Source organism: Mesoplodon mirus (genome assembly GCF_964341445.2).
Source record: "Mesoplodon mirus genome assembly, chromosome: 2".
In the NCBI taxonomy this organism is placed as follows: domain Eukaryota; kingdom Metazoa; phylum Chordata; class Mammalia; order Artiodactyla; family Ziphiidae; genus Mesoplodon; species Mesoplodon mirus.
In genome coordinates, this window is record NC_138977.1 from 161176574 (window position 1) to 161191910 (window position 15337).

General features: G+C 55.6%; 1 protein-coding gene across 1 annotated transcript in view; it reads right to left on the bottom strand.

The window, feature by feature from the left end:
- The window catches only part of NSG1 (neuronal vesicle trafficking associated 1), a 31216-nt gene extending 19894 nt beyond the window's left edge, over nucleotides 1-11322 (bottom strand). Inside the window, exons 1-3 of the mRNA XM_082609920.1 lie at nucleotides 11150-11322; nucleotides 10602-10756; nucleotides 6807-6923 (exon numbers count right to left, since the gene is read on the bottom strand). Coding sequence (XP_082466046.1) covers nucleotides 6807-6923; nucleotides 10602-10730 — 246 coding nt within the window. The 5' untranslated portion in view covers nucleotides 10731-10756; nucleotides 11150-11322. The remainder of the gene's footprint in view (nucleotides 1-6806; nucleotides 6924-10601; nucleotides 10757-11149) is intronic.
- Between the last annotated feature and the right edge of the window lie 4015 nt (nucleotides 11323-15337).

Consider the following 15337-nt stretch of genomic DNA (forward strand, 5'->3'; position numbering starts at 1 on the left):
GGTGAGGATATGGAAAAAGTGAAAACCTGGTACATTGCTGGTGGGAATATAAAATGGTGCAGCTGCTGTGGAAAACAGCAGTCCCTTAGTATGTTAAACATAAAATCACCACACGAACCAGCAATTCCATTCCTGGTTACATACTCAAGAGAACTCAAAACAGGTGGTCACAGAGAAACTTGTACATGAATGTTCACTCCAGCACTATTCACACTTAACCAAAAGGTAGAAACAATGCAAATGTCCATCAATGGATGACTGGATAAACAAAATGTAGTCTTACCCATTCAATGGAACATTACTCAGCCATAAACAGGAATAATGTACTGATACATGCTGTAACATGGATGAACCATGAAAACATTATCCTAAGTGAAAGAAGCAGTCATACAGGACCATATATTGTATGATTCCACTTATATGCAGTGTCCAGAATAGGGAAATCCATAGAGACAGAAAAGAGATTAGTGGTTGCTTAGGGCTAAGGGCAGGGGGAAATGGGGAGTGACTGCCAATGGGTATGGGGTCTCCTCTGGGGGTGATTGAAAATGTTCTGAAAATAGATAATGGTGATGGTTGGGCAACACTGCGAATGTAGTAAATGGCACTGAACACTTTAAAATGGTAAATTTTATATTATGTATATTGTACTACCAAAAAAAAAAGGGCCAGAGGCAGGAGGCCGGCGCAGGGGTCTGGAAGAGATGATGAGCCCAAGCCAGAGCAGCCCTGCCCCAGAGGCAAGAGGGGTCCAAGGGGTGTTTTCTGGAAAGAACAGCCAGGAATGGACAGCAAATAGGATATGGACCTCGGGGTGAACTTTATAAGGAGGGGACCATGTGCCCAAGATGCTTAGGACAGTCCTGGCTGACAGTTACTGCCCCGGCATCCCAAATGCACAGGGTCCACCATCACTCTCCAAAGTGTCCTGGTCTGGGCCATAAATTACACAGCCACTCGACTTACAAGGCCCTGGCCCTTATACCTGTTCTCCAAATATTCACCATGAGTTGGGAATTAGCAGTCACCCCGTCTCATAGACGAGGAGCTCGATGGGCACTTGAATCTGCTGTGTTCCCATCTGCTCTTTCTGGCCTGGGGTCTCCTCTCCTGCCGGGGGGCCTCCCGGGGGTCACTGCCCAGCTGGGATGGGAACTAGGGCATCTGCAGCAGGGGAGAGTCACCCCGCAGGCCCCATGCAGCTGTGGGTATGGAAAGCAGAGCTTGGCGGGCTCAGTGTCAGATGGATGTGGGTCCGAATCCTACGGCTATCCCCAGTTAGCTGGCTGACCTTGGGCCGGTTCCTCTCTGACCTTAATTCCCCACCTCCAAAATTAGGACAGTAAGATCAACCTTCAAGATTGTTACGAAGAGCCCAGGCAGGCAGCACTAGGTCGATGGCGGCTGGGTCATCCTTACCCTGCTCTCTCTGCCCTCCCACCCTCAGGAGGGAGGGGGGAAAAATGTGCTTTTCTGCTGAGTAATGCAGTTAAAAAAAAAAAAATCTTGGAAAAATAAGATGAATCCTGACGTCTCCAAGCATTTACAGCACTAAGTATTTTCGGTAACCCACACAAAATGAACATACAGACACACCCCCCAGATGACTCAACCCACTTAATTATTCCATTCTAGATGAAGCTCCCACTCTCTAGCTGGGCCAGGAAACCGCAAAATGGGGCAGCTGAACCCTGCATGACGCTCTGCTGAAGGTGACAGAGTGTTGAGATGCATTTCTAGGATCCCCAGTGCCACCTTGCAAAGACCACGCCCACTGCTGAGTGCCAAGGCAACGGTGCAGCCGTTCATAAATATTTAACAAATGCATCTTGAAACACACCAGGGGATTATTGCAGAGGGTGGAAAACAGATGGACACCTAGGAAGCTCAAGGTCATTAAGGATGTGAGAAAAGATACAAACCACCCACAGATTCATTTGTTGACCGAAGGCAAAGGGACCCCCAATGCAGCACATGGACACTATTCAAACAAACTCGGTCTCCCCTTCCAGGACATTCTCCCAGCCCTGCACCAACTGTGTAATGCCGACCTTGGAATCTCTGAAAGCCCCGAAGGCAACATGGCACCAAGGGAGGGGGCGCGGCTTGTTCGCCCGAACCCTGAACTCACAAGGAGACGGTGTGTAGATGACGGAGGCGTCAGCAGCCCTCCATCATGGCAGTCACAAGCATAAACTTTCCTTTAATCTGCCTAAGTATGGCCCCTCCATCCTCGGAGCGTTAAGAAGCAGCCTCAGCAGCACTGCGACACGCCGGTCTGCATGGGTGAGGGGGACTCTGCAATTAAAACACTGTTTAGGTTTAGTTAATTTGAGAAACATCTCAGGCCTGTGTTTATTCTCAGCATAGATACACCTCCAATTAATTCAACAACTGCTTTCCTCGTTGACACTAACCTCTTCGGAAGCCTAGACTTCGGGCCACCTCTGGGTGACTCATCCAGCAATCCCTGTGTGGCAGAGCCTCAGAAAACCCTCTCCCCAGCCAGCAGTTACCTAGCAACCAGCCTAGCAACCACGTAGCCAAGAGATTAATCCCCGGGTGATAATCATAAAGCAACATCCAAAAAGACATCTCATCGCGAGGATGCCCTCCGAAGGTATATGAAGATGAGGGGCAGAGCAGCGGCACGTCGCTCCTGAACTACACAAACCGCAGACAAAAGGGGGACACGTTATTTACTTGTTGCTTCAACAGCTGAAAGGCACGATTTCATTTCTGCGGTTCACACACGGAGCCGAAAAGAACGAGGAGACAGGTGGGCTGGGGAGCCACATGGAAGCTGCCCTATCACCAGCAGGATGAGGAAGATGTTCTGTTCCAGCCACAGCTGTGACTGACCCTCAAGTGGGATGGGGGGCAGGGGTGTAGGTTCTCCTCTCCGTTGCCCACACGCATCCCAGTTTTCCAGAAGAGAGCCCCCAGCCCTCAGCCAGCTGACGTCTCCCACCAGGGAAGCATGCCTCACTGTGTGCGTGCATTCAGAGATGACAGAAACACAACTGGGCAGTAAAAGGCCGAGAGAACATTCCAGAAAGGCCAGCACCCTTAGCATTTCCAAAAGGCACCAGCCCTCCTGAGCCTGCCCTGTCCTGGTGCTGGAACGCAGCCCACCCATAAAGGGTCACGAACTCAGTAGGATCATCTGGAGAGCTTGTTACAATGCACGTCCCCAGGGGCTGGGTCTCTCTGTTAAAATCGAACCTCAGGTGATTCCAACACAGGTGGCCCCAGACCACACCTGCAGGCCACCTCCCTCGCACAGACCCCACGGCCCGCATGCAGGCAGCCCGGTAAACCAGCTTCCTGTTCAGCAGGGCCCTGGAGCAAAGGCAGGAGGTGTGCAGGATGCGGGTCATTCACCTGAGCGACTCAGGCCCACAGGCATCTGGGTCAAGCTGGCCAGGTCCCCTCGCACTGACTGTGGGACCCTGGGCAGGTCACCTGCTGAATGTGTGATCACCTGTAAAGGGCTCACACCCACTCATGGCCCAGAAAGGGCTCCCTCAGGAGCTGCCATCAAACTTACCCAACAAGAGAAGGTCCCTGGAAATCTCACCAAGTCCCCATCACTGGGGGCCAACAGCCCAGTCAGTCATCCCCTGACTTACGGAGCTGTCACTGTACATGTGTCCAACACCAGAGGGGAGGCATCAGGGAGCTCCTTCCTCTCTTGCCCGACACAGAGGGCCTGGAAAGTTCTGTCTGCACCCAGAGCCCCGCACCTGCACTCTGCCTGACGGAGGCTCGGGCGCTATGCTCTGGCTCTCCCCCAGGTCACCAACTCAGGTCAGGGGGCCTTTGCTTACCAGGGCCACCCCACTGGACACTCATCCCACTCACAGGGACACCAGGTCACAGGCCTCACACCCAGAGAGAAGCATGAGCCCGGGAAAGGGGTCTGGTCACTGTGACATAAAAGGAAAGGAAGGCAGAAAAATGATGCTTCCACAGGGGAGGACTCGGGGTACGTGGGCCCCCCCATATCCGAAGGCTGCTGGGAAGGAGAGCGACTTGTGTTCGGATCGAGGCCACAAGACAGCAGTCACTGGGAAGTGTTCTGAATCAACAAAGGAAAAGGCTTCTTAAAAGCTGAACAATCCAGCAGCGCAATAGGTTGCCTGGAGCTGAAAGCATCCCATGCAAATGTGTCCTCCAGAAGCCATGTGGACCTCAGGTGTTACAGCCAAGAGCAGGCTGCTTGGGTTCAAGATCTCTGCCTCGGTCTTCCCTCAGTTGTGAAATGGGGATAATAATGGTGCCTGCCTCATGAGGTTTCTGAGTATAAAATGAGGTCATAAGCGTAACGAGCTTGACCCAGAGTCTGGCTCATGGGAGCACTCCACTACTGTTAGATGCTGTTATTGCCTCGTTACAAAGGGCGGTGGAAACACCAGGAGAATGAGGTCAATCCCAGGAGGCTTCATGGCAGAGGTGATATCTGAGCTGGCACTGGAAGGTGATGGAAGGGGAACGGGGTCTGGGACTTGGAAGTTGGGGCCCATAGGGAGGTGTGTATGGCAGGAGATGTGAGGAAGGGTGCTGGCCTCAGAGGTAGAGTCATGGGGAGTACCCCAGCAGCCCCCGGTAACCACCTGGGACTCAACAGCCTCATCTGCAAAAGAGGCAATGACGTCCCCTTCAGGGTGGCTGTGAATCACAGGGAGGCCACAGATCTAAGGTGTACAGACGTGCCAGGTTTATGTATAGAACTGGGGAAATGGCCACTGCACTGCAATAATCCACTGAACACCAACTGCATATACCACCTTCTTAGACATTCTTAGACATCCCAGGACGTGGGAGCAGAGAAGGCAGGTCTTCTGCCACCACAGCCCGATCCACTGGGGCAGGCACGGATCTTCTGGGTCCTCAGGTTCCGGGCAACCAGAGCCAGGGAACCACACAAAGGCCCAGCTGTGGCTGCTGAGAGCCCTGATGGCCCATGTGCGTCACCCATGCCTTGAACAAGGGACCTGGGGACCTGCATCAGGTGAGCATTCATGAAAAGCACCAACAAAGGACCCCAGAGGTGGGGACAGAGCCTGGCATGCAACCAACAGACGAAGGGATAGCTGTTCAAGTGCCCCACTGCACCCTGCTTTGTGGACACACAAAATGCCGGGGCCAGGAGAGGCAGAGTTCAAGTCAGGGATGACAAACCCAGACACGCCCAGATATCCAGATGGTGCCTGCCATCGGGATGATGGCTATCACGACCTTAAAACTGAGGTCACCTCTGCCTCAGCCAGGGGTCGATCCCCGGGTGTGGACAGGGCAGGTCATGCAAGTGGCAGCAGATGAGGCACATGCCAAGCAGCTGGCCAGAGTGGGAGAGGGATACTGACCTTAGGTCAGTCCAACCTGGCCCCCGTGAACCTCACAACACGGATGAATTACCAAGCCAGGAGCCGCCAGAAGAGCATCTCAACCTATACACCCTCCTTAGGCCACCAACAGAAACCACAGATGCAGGCCTCTCTCTCTATGCCTCAACTTCCCCATCTATAGAATGGGTTATACTAATAGTACCTGCTTCTTGGGGAGGGTTGCTGGGAAGATTAGATGAGCTAACACAAGTAAACACCCCACAGACACAAAAGACGACAACTCTGATGGCACCCGCTGGCTTGGCCGGCCCCTGTATGGTTTTCCTCCAGGCCGGGGAGGCAGCACGGAGTGATGGGAAGGATTTAAAGTCACATTATGCCCTCGCATCCCCAATCACCCCGCAAGGCCACCTCACTCCTTGGGCTTCACTTTCATCTCTTAACCAGTTCACAGGTTTGTCATGGAGATCAAACAGGATGCAGTACGCAAAGGGGCTTTGGAAACTGCAGGGCATGGAGGTGGGCAGGTGCCCATGCACCCAACATAAAGATGCGGCTCACACATCCACGTGGGTGGCAACCAGGGAGCCAGCCAAGGCCACCCTTCGAGGCCCGGGTGACCCACTTATGTCTCCCACATCACCCTTCTGAATCTAGGTGAGGGCCTCCATTTTACCATCTCTCATGTTTCCCAAAGAACAAGTTTCCAGAAGATCAATATCCTAACTTGTTCCTCAACCAACACAGCTGCTTCCATCCTCAGAGGCCACCCAGACTCAGGGGAGAAGGCTCTGTCCCCAGGCCTGGCTGCAATCCCGCCCCTTTCAGCAGCTGTTCTTCCCTGAAGAACGGTCCAGAGCAAGGTTTCCCTCCCCAAAGTGAGCACTTCCAGCAACCCATGTACAGGGCCAGCCACATCCTGTCAGATGGAGTGTGTGTGAACACAAGGGCTCTGCAGTGGACCACCTCTGACTCCTGGTCCTGTCACGCACAGCTGTGACCACCCTGTGCCTCAACTTCCCCATCTGCAAAATAGGTTACACAGATAGTACTGACCTGGGGAGGGATGCTTAGCTGAGCCTGCATATGCCAAGGCTCAGACTGGGTCTTGGCACTAAGTAAGTGCGAAGGGTTGCCCTTTTGTTACTGTCTGCCCTCCTCCCGTAACTGAAGGGATTTTAATGTTTGGTAAGTGATCTGTCATATGTTTATAACTTTGCCTAAAAGAAAGTTTAGGGATGGGTCTTCCCCGTTATTAAAACTAAGTAATATTGATCATTTTGGAAGATAAAGAAACAAGAAATTTTAAAAACCACAAGGTTAATTTTGCACATCTGGGGTCAGCCCATATCGGTGTCTCGTCCTGTTCCCATCACTCCACAGGTCATCTCTGCAGCTCAGTGGACCCCTCCTGGGGGCAAAAGCAGCATCTCATCCGCTTCCAGGGCCACTCACCTTGAACCTCTCGGTAACACCCTCGGTGATGCTGACGGTGAACTCAGCTATCTTGGGAGGACGTGCTTTGCCTTTCTTGCGGTCAGGTTCATATTCAGTCTTAGTTTTCACGACCACCTTGTCCAGGAAAGAGAAGCAAACAGTCAGTAGTGCAGCCAGATACATTCAGACACACCTGTCCAAAGAGGACAGGTGGGGAAACCCTCGTTCAAAGTCACCATTTCACCAGGAAGTATTTCATAGAAAGAATGAGAACAGCCACCACTTATTAGAAAAACTCCTCTGTGCCGAGACTTTCAGAGAAATTACCCATTAATAATCCTGATAGCAGCCCCAGGAGGGAAAAATGATAACGGAGGGGCAGAGAAGTTAAGTACATCGGTCAAGGCCACGTAGCTAGTAGGCGGCAGGGCTAAGAGTAGTCAGCAGGGCTCCTGACTCCTCATTTGGGGCTCCCTTCACCGCCCAGAGCTTCATTGGCCCAGGTGGTGGGAAGGATGCGTTGATTTTTTCACTGGTCTTCATATGCCGCCACGGGTAAAACAAGAAGAGTCAAGGGCACTATTTCCCTCCGCACTAGGAAGGAGCAGGCAGCCAGCCTTCAAGCAAATCGACCTTGGGGAGTCTGTCGCTACCCCACCATCCTCCTCTCTCCCTTGTCTTGGCAACGGCCCTTAAAGGGTCTCCCTGCTCTGTGCCCCCTCCACTCTCCATTGTGAAGCGGGAGATGTTTTTCCAACCACGAAATCTGCTCTGCCTCTGCCCCGGGCAAACCCTTTCCCTACATCCCCCCACCCAGCTTCAGCTGCGCCCTCACCCACCCCTCGAGCCTCCACCCTCGGATGCTCACAGCCTCTCCGCACCATCACTGCCCCCATCACACCCCGTTGCCAGGGCTGTTTCCTTCTCTGTCCCCACTGGACGGGGAGGCGAGGTGTCCGGGAGCAGTGTCCAGGGGCCATGTGTGTCTAGTCCCCAAATGCCCACCCCCCAGAGCAGAAGCCAGGAAGTTGGACTGGAGAGAGACAGCCCCCCAGCCTCTTCCTCACCCAAGTGACAACGCCCTTCGCTGGGTGAACCACAGCGTGGGGACACACTGCCCTCCGTGATGGTGGGACCCAGGGCAGAACAAGCACTCAGGACACTGTGGGCGCTCCCAGACTGAGCCGTGACACCAGAGCCAGCCTCAGGAAGAAAGTGGCCCACGCCATGCAACACTGAAAAGTGATCCAAGGGCCACACCCCTTTAAAGCACACTCTTGCCTCCCTCCTCCCTTCTGTTACATGCAGCTCTCCCTGTGCTCAGTGCGACAGCCTGCGTGCCCACCCTTGGGGCACCCATCTCTGGGGCAGCACCTGGGCCTCACCCTGCCATCCTCGAACCCCAACTGTACCTGAGTAGCTGTGGGACCCTGAGCACACCCTTGGCTACTTGGAACCTCAGTTTCCCGGCCTGTGATATGGGTGCAAGGCTATCTGGTAGGGCTACTGTGAGGAGGAGGGAATCCATGGGACCCTGAGCCCAGTGGGGACCCGGTCAGGATCCCATCAGCCCGGATTCCATCTGCCTCTGCCACTAACAAGCTAGGTGACTACGGGCAAGTTCCTTAAACTCTCTGTGTCTCCATCTCCACATCTGTAAAATGGGGTAACAGCGGTAGTTACCTCCTAACATCAGCGTGTTAACGTAATTGAAAGCCATAAAGCATGCAAACAAGTGCCCGGTGAGTAATAAGCATTGAAACACTTCAGCTGAGACTGGCCCTGACGCTGCTACGTGCTCTGTGACTTCTGGCACTGTTGCACCTCAGAACCTCGGCGCTCAGCACACATTCTATTTACAACCTTAACTGTGTTATCTGCCCTCGGACATGTGTCCCCTGGGACAGGTGACATCACCTCCCTGAACCCTAGCTGGGAGCAACACGTTGCCACTGTTCGGGTTAAGAGATGTCTCGTGAGAGTGCGGTCTGGCTCCAAGCAGGGCAGAGCAAGGGGTCCCACCAGAGCTTCCGCATTCTGGAGGATGGTAGCCTTCAGCCGAGTGACCTTGCGCACGTCCTATAAACTCCTGGAGACTCGGTTTCCTCATCTGTGACCTCAGAAATCTGGCCCAACCATCACTCCCTGCTAGAATGCCCATCTCTGGAGCATCTCAGGGATGGGAGACTCATCACCTTCAGAGCTGCTTAGGTTATCCTGGATGGCCTGATTGGTTGGCCAAAATTTCATACCTGCCTGAAACCTCCTCCCCGTTATAAGCCAACTATGTGCCAGACGGTTCTGGAATGGCACAGACTGAGGATGAAAGAGGAGGCTGAGTGGAGGCAATCACCTGACAGAGGTGCTTCCTGGGGATGCGGTGTCCCTGGCACAGGCTGAGGCAGGAGGGGAAGGTGGGCATGGTGGAGCCAGGCTGGGCTAACTGGGCAAGTCTGACACCTAGACAGGGAAGGGGGAGGCGGAAGCCGAGTCCTCAGGCAGCCCTGCCCCTCCCACAAAGCTTCTTTTGGACCATCGACGCCCCAGAGTGGCCCCACGTGACCCAGGTGCACAGGTGTGACCAGCTGATCCTCTTTTCTTGAAGTAAAACACCTGTTCCAGCATCGCTCTGGCCCCTGCTCCCTGCTCTCCTACCCAAACACAGACAACAGAGTTGGGGGAATCAAAACCACTTTGGGGAGCTGAGCACGGCTATCAACAGGCCCACCATGGGAATAGCGGAGTCCTGCAGAAAGGAAGGACCCATGGCAGGGATAGTCTCTCATCCCCACCCCTGCCCCACGGCCAGTAATCACCAACATGCCCCAGATAAACAACAAGCCCTGAGTCAGAACCTCCCTGCCAGGCATTAAATGAAACAATTAATGATGCCAGCACACTTGGGGGAACAGAGTGAGCTTCCTCGTGGCTGGGATGATTTTGAAAAGCTGCAAGGTGGTCAGAATGGATGTGTGTGGATAATTTTAGGTTTGAGTTTTACAATATAATTGTCTAGACTTTTAAGCGTTTTTAATGTTAACTCTTGAAAATATTGCTCTTAATGGACACAGAAACTACTTGATTGCAGGCGGTATTCAAGAAAGAGGGGATTCCTTAAATTCAACAAAAAGAAAAAAGAAAAAAATCCCACTTTAAGGAGAGGATGATGAATGGCTGTCCCCAGTTACTTTAATACTGAGGAGCACGAGTGCTTATTTGGAGATTTCACAAAAGGAACAAAGAGAGGAAGGAGGCGGTGTAGGAGCGCGCACCCTGCCGCATCTACCGCCGATGTGGGAGGGGTGGGCGCAGAGGGTAAGGAGGGGGATTCAGCCCCTAGGGAGGGCCCATCTGGCCAAGGAGAGGGGCCTCTCCACCCCAAAGGGGCAAATCGGGCTGAAACTGCATCATCCGGGAAGGCACGAGGGGCAGCCGCACCACTCCTGGGCTCACCCCAGAACCAGAGCTCCTGGTACCCCGGGGCAGGGACAAGCGGGGCTGGGTTGTAGGTGGAGGGGCCAGGGGCCTCTCTCGGACAAGAGTCCCACGAAAATCAAGAAGGGACCCTACCCCGACCGCGTTCCATTGTCAGGAAGAAGCTGTCATCTAAGGCGGGGCGGGGGTGGGGGGGGCCAGATCACCCGATCCAGAATCCCGCGCGGGTACGTGGTCCTCCGAGGGGCGTCCTCCACCCCGCCCGCGCCCGCCCCCAGTTCGCGTCCCCAGCGCACGCGGCGCGTTTCTTTTGTTGCGGCCGCCACCCGAGATTTGGGGGTGCGCACCCGGCGGTCCTGGGTACCGGGGGCCTCTCACCTTATCCGGGGGCGGGAACTGCAGTTGATTGACATCAAGGGGCGTCATCAGGGGGATGGTGTCGAAGCCATCCTCCAGCAGCGGCTGCTTGGTGCCCTTCTCCGCGAAATTGTTCCCCAACTTCACCATGGTTCCGGGAGACCCGAGGCTGCCGCCTGCGAAGCGAGGGCCAGGCGGGGGTCACCGCGAGCAGGACCCACCCGCTGTCCCGGGCGTCGGCGAGCTCTCCGGCCCCCGCCTCGTCTCCGAGGAGGGGTCGTGAGGACGCAGAGGTCGCGGCCCGAGGGCTGGGGGGTGGGTGCTGTATATTTATGGACTCACCCGCTGGGCAAAAGCGCCGAGCTCAGGGACGCCTAGCAGCCAGGGAGGGGGCGCCGCCCCTGCCCGCGGGTCTAGACGCGTCCCCGGTCCTGGCGACGCCTCGCCGGTGACTTGCCCAGGGACCCCTGTCCCTCCCACCTGGGGAGATGCGCGGCCCTGTACCCGGCTCCCCGGCGGAAGGGTCCAACCCGGGCGCCCCGCGGCCCCGCCTGCCGGCCAGCACTCACCCCACGCCCGGCTCCGGCAGGTCTGGACTCCGACCGCACTCCGAGCCTCTGCGTCGCCCGCTCCCGCTCACAGCAATGGCAGAGGCGGCGCCGCGCGGGGCCGGGGCGGGGGCGCCGAGCGATTGGGCTCCCTCCCACCGCTCGCCACCTCCCTTCCTGCCGCTCCCGGGGGTTAACTGCGCGCGGTGAGTGCGTGCGTGTGGCGGCGGCGGCAGCCTTGACGCAGCGCGCGCGCGCCGGCCGCACAAAGAAGCGCGGGGCGGGCGCAGGCGGGCGCTCCCCGTGGACCCCGCGGTCCCCAGGACCTCGGCGGGGGTTGGGGGGCAGATAAGGAGGATGGGATCGCGCCTCGGATGGGAGGCTCGGAGGGCGCCACAGGGCTGGAGGCCGGGGATAGAGGGAAAGAGAGGTGCGGGCTGCGCAACCCCGGGGCGGCGGCCGGGGCGCAAGGCCATTCGAAGCGAGGGAGGGGCGGGGGGATCCTAGGGATAGAGCGATCCCCCAAACTGGGGGAAAAGGTGCCCCCCTTGCAGCCGAGCCGATCTGGGAGTCCTGAAGGATAGGGAAGGGTCCTGCGGGGAAGGGTTCCAGGAGGCGGTGGGCGGTGGCAGAGACCAGAGCGTGGTCTGGTTAGTGCGTGGCTGGCTTGGGGAGAGGGCGACAAAAAGAGGGCGTGTCCCTGGTGAAAGGAGGCTCGGATGGGAATGGAGGGGGGAGTTTTTCGGTGGTACAGGATGTGGAGGGAGCGCTCTCCAGAGCTGGGGACGGTGTCCGGACGTGGGGGGACGCCCAGGGTAGCGGGAGGGAAGGAATCCAGGGCAAAGAGAGCGCTTCGCGTGACGCATTGGAGCGTTTCTCTGGTCTGGTCGGAAGGTAAAGCTGGGGTCCGCTCCCGGCAGCCGCAGCCTCGATCATCCAGGGCGCAGAGAAGGGGCGTCCTGGAACGAAGAAGGGGGTTTCTAACCCGATCCTTTGGCCCTTTCTCCCCCCCATCGGGGCCACTGTCGCAGCTGCCCAGATTAGGGCCCCATTTTATAGACTTCCAACCAGCCCTAGCCTAGGACTCCCCGGATGAGAAACTGCGGGGTTTCGGGGAACAAGACCAGGTGCGGGAGGAAGGCTGCTGCTGGAAAAAGGGCACCTCCCAGGCCCCTCTGTCCTGCTGGGACACAGAGTAGGTGTCCCCCAAAGTCTTACTTTGACACCCTTTGCCTGATTCTGTTTTGCGTGGCTGATGGCCTGAGACCCAGCGTTTTCCATCTGCCGCCTGAGAACCATGAGAGAAGCACCCCGGCAGAACCTCCTCTCCATGTAGCTAGAGAACAGGAACACTATTCTCTCACTGCCTGCTGAGCCTTGAGCCACCAGGTCAGTCTAGGAACCTTGATTTCAAAATCCCCGGGAGGGCACAAGCAGATGAGGCGCCTGGATTTCTCTTAACTGGGCCCAATTCCTCAGCAGGGTCCACGTGAGCCTTTGACCACAGGGCAGCCTGGCAGGACCCAGGCTCTTGGCACTACCCCTGGCCAGCCCAGGAAGGGCTGGTGTCCCAGACGCAGGCCCTTGGGGCCTGGCATCAGCATCCTTCTGGCAAAGGCCCTTTGAACGCAGGACTGGTACAGTGGTAAGGCATCTGTGTGTGGTCCAGGTTCTTACAGGGGACCGGGGGGGTCCTCCTCCCTGACGCTTCGTTACTTCCTGCAGCAGTTGAAGAAGAGCAGCTAGAATCTGCTCAGGTGCTGGTTTAGGTGCGTCCCTGGCCAGACTAAGCTTACAGATCACAAGAAACCTTGTGGGCTTCATTCACCAAGGGAATAGCTTTGTCCCCATCTTAGGCCCCAACACGCACACACACAAACACTGCAGTCAGAATCCCACACAGGGAGCTGCAGGGTGGGCCTCCTGGGCCCTGTGTGCACCCCTCTCCCCCTCAAAGGCTCTGTCAGCTGAGGAGGACAGAGACAAGGATGGCCCATGTTTGTCCCAGAGACAGCAGGGGACAGTCGCCAGTTGCTTTTTCATGCTGTCCTGGGTTTTGACTGGTGCTGGTCACCGGGACTCTGCAGCTTCGTTCTGTGCGGGATTTTTGTGGGTGCCCAGGCCGCACCAGACCCTGTGAAGGGCACACATGTGGACGATGCAATTCACAAGACACGCAGTGCCCCCCATCAGCAGCTGATGGACACGGGAAATGAAATGGCACCGCTTCCAAAGGAGCAGAGGGCCCACCAGTGGGAGCGACCTCGTCCACTGCTGGGGGAGAAGGCAGGAGGCTGTGGGCAAAGGATGAGATCCTCCAGGGGGAGGAGGGAGAGCAGCGTGGGCCGAAGGTCTCCCGGGCGGGGATGCATGTGTAGGCAGATGTCAGTTTCCCAGGCCTGCTGTAACAAATTACCCCAAACTGGAAGGCTTAAAACCACAAATGTATCATCTCACAGCTCTGGAGGCCAGAGTCCGAGATCAAGGGGTCAGCCAGGCCACACTCCCTACAGAGACTGCAGGGGAGAATCTGTTCCTGCCTCTACCAGCTTCCGGTGGCGCCAGGCATTGCTAGGCTTGTGGCCACATCCCTCCAGTCTCTGCCTCCATGATCGCCCTGCCCTCTCCTCTCCTCTGTGTCTCCTATAAGGGCACTTGTCATTGGATTTTGGGACCACTGGGATGATCCAAGGTAATGTTCTCTCAAAATCTGTAATCACGGGGCTTCCCTGGTGGCGCAGTGGTTAAGAATCCACTTGCCAATGCAGGGGACACGGGTTCGAGCCCTGGTCTGGTAAGATCCCCCATGTCGCGGAGCAACTAAGCCCGTGTACCACAGCTACTGAGCCTGCGCTCTAGAGCCCACGATCCACAACTACTGAGCCCCTGTGCCACAACGACTGAAGCCCGCGTGCGTAAAACCCGTGCTCTGCAACAAGAGAAGCCACCGCAATAAGAAGCCCGCACACCGCAACGAAGAGTAGCCCCTAGCTCACTGCAACTAGAGAAAGCCTGCATGCAGCAACGAAGACCCAACACAGCCAAAAATAAATAAATAAATAGATACGTTAAAGAAATAAAAAATGTTTAAGAAAAAAATCTGTAATCACATCATTTGCCCTATAAGGCAATATTCACAGATTCCGAGGGTTAGATTTGGATGTCTTTGGGGGGGCCACCACTGAGCTCACCACAAGTGTCAAACCTGCAAGGGTGCAGTGATTTGGGGAACTCAGGGTTGTAGATGGTTCTGGGAGAGGCAGGGTAGGGTCTTGGCTAGAGATGAGGTTGAAGAGGCCAGTCACAGAACTGGGGACCAGTGAAGCTGTGTTGTGGGACAAACTGATTTAAGGTGTTTTTACAGTGTCCACAGAGTGAAATCTGTGTGAAATACACTATGCTCTTCCCTCAGACCCCAGTTTCATCCTAGCACCAGCAATCTGTGACTCCTAGTGATTCACAGGATTTTTGACATGGATTTGGTTTTTCTAGATGACTCTTTTAGGGACATTTCTAGGGTTATGATCCCTTTCTAGGGACAGATCCATCACTGTGCAGATGAGTACAGTATAACCGCCGCCCCATCCACCTTCCACCGGGCAGGGCAGCCAACTGCTTCTCCCCAGCACTCAAGACCCTGTCATTTGCACTTCCTAGCCTCTCGGCGACCTTCTTTGTCCCACTGGTCGGAGCCCAGGCTGCCACGGCAGGAGGCAGTGTGACACAGTCTGATTTCCAATCCTCTCTCCAGCTTCTAGCTGTGTGACTTTGGACAAGTTGCTTATCTTCTCTGTGCCTCAGTTTCCCCATCTATAAAATGGAAATAATAATAATAATACCTCCATCACAGTGTTGCGAGACTCAAATGAGCTATTATGATGTTAAAAACAAAACAACACAGTGCCTGCTTTGGCTCTTATGATGGCTTTGACCTCTAATTAGGTACCCTGCAGTGTCTTCTTGGTAGTGATGCTGAGGCCAGGAGGAGGTGGTAGAGGCATGTCACGAGTGTAGGGTTAGTGCTCAGAGTGACTAAGGAGATCCTCCCCAGGTCCTGAGGAGCTTCTTTGTAGCTCAAGGAAGTAAATTCCTAGTCCCAGGCCACACAGTGCCGGGCAGAGGCGGGCCAGGCTCTGGGCTCACCCGGCAGGCTTCCCCATAACCAGCCTGATCCCCAGCACAGGAGCAAATTCTGACAAAAGAAATATT